At 29.8% G+C, this 5,051-nt stretch overlaps 1 protein-coding gene across 1 annotated transcript; it reads left to right on the forward strand.

The window, feature by feature from the left end:
- Positions 1-3,459: 3,459 nt before the first annotated feature.
- HELRODRAFT_162964 (hypothetical protein) lies at positions 3,460-4,500 on the forward strand (the record flags this gene model as incomplete). The annotated part of the gene is made up of 1 exon (XM_009025008.1): positions 3,460-4,500. The coding sequence occupies one exon, from the start codon at positions 3,460-3,462 to the stop codon at positions 4,498-4,500; it is 1,041 nt and encodes a 346-aa protein (XP_009023256.1).
- Positions 4,501-5,051: the final 551 nt, after the last annotated feature.

Genomic DNA, 5,051 nt, shown 5'->3' on the forward strand with positions numbered 1-5,051 from the left:
AGGCTCTGAAGATGGCGCTCACGCCGAAACAACGTTGTAAGCCGCAATATGACACAACTGTTTAATAAATATGATTTAACCCAAATACGAAATGTTGAATCTATTAGTAAAAAACTAATCAACGCAAAATGGGCAAAAATATTTAATGAAGTTTGTATCGCTGAGAACCTCGTACCAAAATATATATTTTATTATCAACAATTTATTAGGCGCATTATAAAATTGAAATTTCTCGAAAGCGCTCTCTATTATAAATTAAATCAGTGAAGGTCAATAAAGTACAAATCGATAAAGTATTTCTATGTCAAAATAAATATGTTTTTAAGTTCCTATTAAAATCATCAAGCTTTTTTAGTTCAGGCATTCTGAGCGATTGCGGAAGACTGTTCCAGGCAATTGGTCCTGACACGAAATATTTCTAGTTGCAGTTTGTAGTTGAGTAGTTACAGTGATGACGAGTACTTAAGTACATTTGTACTTAAGTACAGGATACTGATCTATATATTCTATATCTATATCTGATCTATATATTCCTATCTCATAGTATCTAAGTACTACATTTGTACTTAAGTACAAATGTAGTACTTAGATACTTATACTTAAGTACATATGAAAACCTGTACTTAAATACTTATACTTAAGTACATTTTTCAGTACTTGTACTTATAAGTAATAAATTTTTCCTGTAAGTACCAGAAAAATTTTAAGCAAAAATAAGATAATGTCAACATTTAAAAATTGAAAACTGTGATGAAAACACACACACACATTTTCACATTGACATTCTTGTTTATCTCTCTTATCAACATTTGTTCTTGTTTAGTCATGGATAGCGGGATGTTAAGATAACCATTGGCTAATTGAGTCATTAAAAGGTGGTTAACTCACATCACTCTGACATCTATATATCTATATCATAGATGTTGATGATGATGATGATACAGAAATGACTCCAGTTGAGATTGGTGATAAGTTTTTGGAAAGTAATATAGATGACAGCTCCGGAATTTATCTTCCTTCTCATGTATCTTGCTTTTCACACACTCTAAACTTGCTTGCTACAACTGATGCAAGTAAAGCTTTGAATAATGATTCAAACTACAAAAGAATATATAGATCAGTATCCAGTAAGTGTGTCTCTCTCAGCACCGCATCACACCAGAGTTCAAAAGCTGCTGAAATTGTGCATGAAATCTTAGGCAGAACAATACCCAAACCGAATGGGACACGCTGGAATTCTGAATTTGACTGTTATAGCATTATATATAGTCTTCGCGATAAAGTAAATGTTGTGATGGAACGTTTGCAGCTGCCGAAGTTCAGCAATATAGATTTGAGTTTTCTTAATGAGTGGTTGGAACTGATGAGACCAATTTCACTAGCATTGGACAAGCTCCAAGGTGAGGTTTCAATGGAGTCTTATTTTGGTGCTGTCTTACCAACTATATTTGTTATACAGCGAAAACTGCAATCTTTTACTCCATCGTACACTTCAGCTCTTGTTTCTGCTCTTCAATGTGGCATGGATAAACGCTTTGACGATATAATTGACTTTAAAGATATTTCAAGCACCAGCAAGATGAGAGCATTTGTTGTGGCTTCGATCAGCCATCCGTTTTTTTAAAATCAGGTGGATAGAATCATCAGTTCGTGAGCAAGTTGAAGACTTGTTTCTAGCAGAAGTGGTCAGAATAAGCAATTCTTCAACAGTTTATGAAGACAGAAATACTAGAGGTTGTACTAGTGCAGATTTTTATTGTTTCCACGAACCAAGTTCCGAATCACGATCGAATGAAAAAGTTGAAGGACTGCAATATCTTAGTGATCCTTCATATGATATGGAACAACTCAAAAGGTAATCAATATTTTTCTGTAATATATTATATATGTATAATATGTATATGCTTGATTTTCTAATACATTTTTATTCTCAAGTATTAATAACAAATTAATAATTTGCTATTTCGGTTAACAACTATATTATTGTTCCTTAGGTATCCTGCTGTCGCACAAGTGTTTTTGAAGTACAATACCACTGTGCCATCATCAGCACCTGTGGAACGTATATTTAGCCAGGCTGGAATGATTCTCACTCCTAAAAGAAATCGTTTAAGTGATGAATCATTTGAAACTTTACTTTTACTCAAAAAGAACAAACTCTTTTATTGATGTAAATAAATTACTGTAAATAATGAGTTGATTTCTGAGTTTAATAAATTTATAAATATTTCAAATTAACCATGGTATGTACTTAGGTACTTATGTACTTAGTACTTATACTTAGTACTTATAAGTATCAAGTATACAATTTGTTTTGATACTTAGTACTTATACTTAAGTACTTTTATTACTGAGTACTTAGTACTTATACTTAAGTACATTTTTTGAGTACTTACGTCATCACTGAGTAGTTATCACTGTCAGTAGGTTGGCATAGTCTGATCTCAATTTTTCACCTGTTGAAGAAGCTGGTTTTATAAAGATTTTTAGATATACTGGTAACAACCCGTTTATAGCCTTATACATACAAAGTCACACAAATCTTTTAGGTGATTCTTTTTTTCACTGTTAGCCAATGTAGGTCTCTTAAAATGGGTGTCACAAGGTCATATTTTCTACGTTGAAAGATTTTATTTACTAGATATACTGGTAACAACCCGTTCATAGCCTTATACATAGTCACACCAATCTTATAGTTGATTCTTGTTTTCAATGTTTGTAAATATATATATATATATATATATATATATATATATATATATATATATATATATATATTATTGGTAAACCATTACTCGCCATAGGCCAGACGTACGTTTCGTCTCCCAAGAGACTCGTCAGTAGCCTGCCGAATAAGGTTTAAGATAACACAACTCAATTATTGTAACCAAGAAACTCAAATTGAGGTGTCGCGACCAATAGGTAAGAACATATATATATATATATGTTGGTAATAGACCATAATTTTTACAATATTCTATAAATTCTACCGAATGTATATTAACGCCAAACATTCGGTAGAATTTATAGAATATTGTAAAATATATATATATATATATATATATATATATATATATATATATATATATATATATATATATATATATGTAAATTATATTTCATATAATTATCTATGTTTAGGTATACTTTGAATTTCTATTCTATGTTTGTAAATTATGTTTCATTACTTTGGTATTATCTTATATATAAATGCAAATAGCACGAGGTTATATTTTATTATTGCACGTGGTTATATTTTATTATTGTTGGCTTTGTAAACGATCATGGAATTTAATTTTTCTATTTTAAGTTGGTTAATCATTTATAATTTCTGTAATATTTCATATTGTTTCAATTGATTTTATTTATGTTCTTTATTCACTCATTTGGATTTTCTATTTTAGATTAATAAATCAGGTTATTCGAAAGCAAACTTATAAATTAAATTCCAAAAAGAAGATGGCTTCAAAAACAAGTAAGTTGTATTTTCATATTATTAAAAGAAATAATGACGAATTTGAATTAGCGGGCATATCGGAAAATAAAGAAACATGGTATGTCCTATCTGAAGAGAAGAAAGATTTAAGTTTGCACGAAGCTCTATCTACGAAGCGAGCAATAATCAATACAATTAATTCTATCAAACCTATCAACGGTTATCGCAAAATTTGCATCAAACTCGATGATGAATTGAGAAAAGAATATTACGACGAAGACGAAAATCTATGTTTATTAGATAATATGTTAGAAGAAAAAATTACTGATAATAAACATAGAGATGAATCAGATGACAATTTTTTAAATGAACGAATTAAGGAATTAGAAGCTAAGCTAAGTTTGAATGATAACTTTAAGCTGCAAGACGATGAAAAAAAATTTATTCTGGAAAAATTCAACAAAAAGCAAAACCCTACTGAATGGATAGAGAAATTTGAAAATGAATGTAGAAGGCATAAAATACTAAATCTTACTAATGTCATAGAAACATTACGCTTCTTTTTATCTGAGTCACCGAAAGATTGGTACGAATCAAATTTAAAAAAGGTCGGCTTAACTAATTGGTCAGAATGGAGAAAGTCCTTTCTGACCATTTTTGCAGATAGAGGTTGGAAAAAAATAAGAATCGCATATAATTACAAATATTTAGACGGTTCTTTAATAGACTATGCCTTAGCGAAGGAAAACCTATGTTTAGAAATTGAAATGTCGAGAATAAACATGATCGTTATGGGCCTTCCTGTAGAAATACAAAACCAGCTTGATAGAGAAGAAATAACGACCATTGAGAAACTGTTCAAAAAACTAACAAAAATTGATGAATGCGTTTCTAACATCAAGCCGAAATATGACAATAAATTTTTAAGTAATGACATACCATACAATACGGATGTCAAGACAAAGCAACTTTATCAACACAAACAGAGATTTGAAAATGTAGACAAAGAAATTTTGGTACCAAAATACAAAGTAGAAGCAAAGACAAATAATACTCTAAAATAAACAAAATCAAAAATTTGAAAATAACACTCTAAATAAAGAAAATTTTGTTAGACCAAATTTTATCAGGTCAGAGAAGAATATTAATACCACAGCAAATAAACCATGTTTTATGTGTAAAAATTTGGGCTGGAAAAATCGATACCATCCAACAAATGAATGTAAAAATAAGGCTCTTTACTCATCAAAAAGAGAAATTAATATTCATGATACTAACTACAAACAGATGACGAAGCACATATGATGAAAATTGAAATTGACAAGAAATCTTTAAACTAGAAAGCCCGGGAAAATTGAATGCACTGATAAGAGTAAACGTAATAATCGATAATAAATTAAAAGTTAAAGCGGTTTTTGATAGTGGATCAAATATAAGTCTAATAAATAGGAAAATCATAGATATTTTAAAACTAGGCTTAATGAATAATAAAAGTACTTTCAAAACCATCAGTGGGTTCAATTTTAGTTCGGCCCGGGCAAATATAGTTGTTAAGGTTGGTAATTTAACGGATAATTTAAATACATACGTAGTCAAAAATAACAATTTTTCCTAT

Source organism: Helobdella robusta (assembly GCF_000326865.2).
Source record: "Helobdella robusta unplaced genomic scaffold HELROscaffold_4, whole genome shotgun sequence".
Lineage (NCBI taxonomy): Eukaryota > Metazoa > Annelida > Clitellata > Rhynchobdellida > Glossiphoniidae > Helobdella > Helobdella robusta.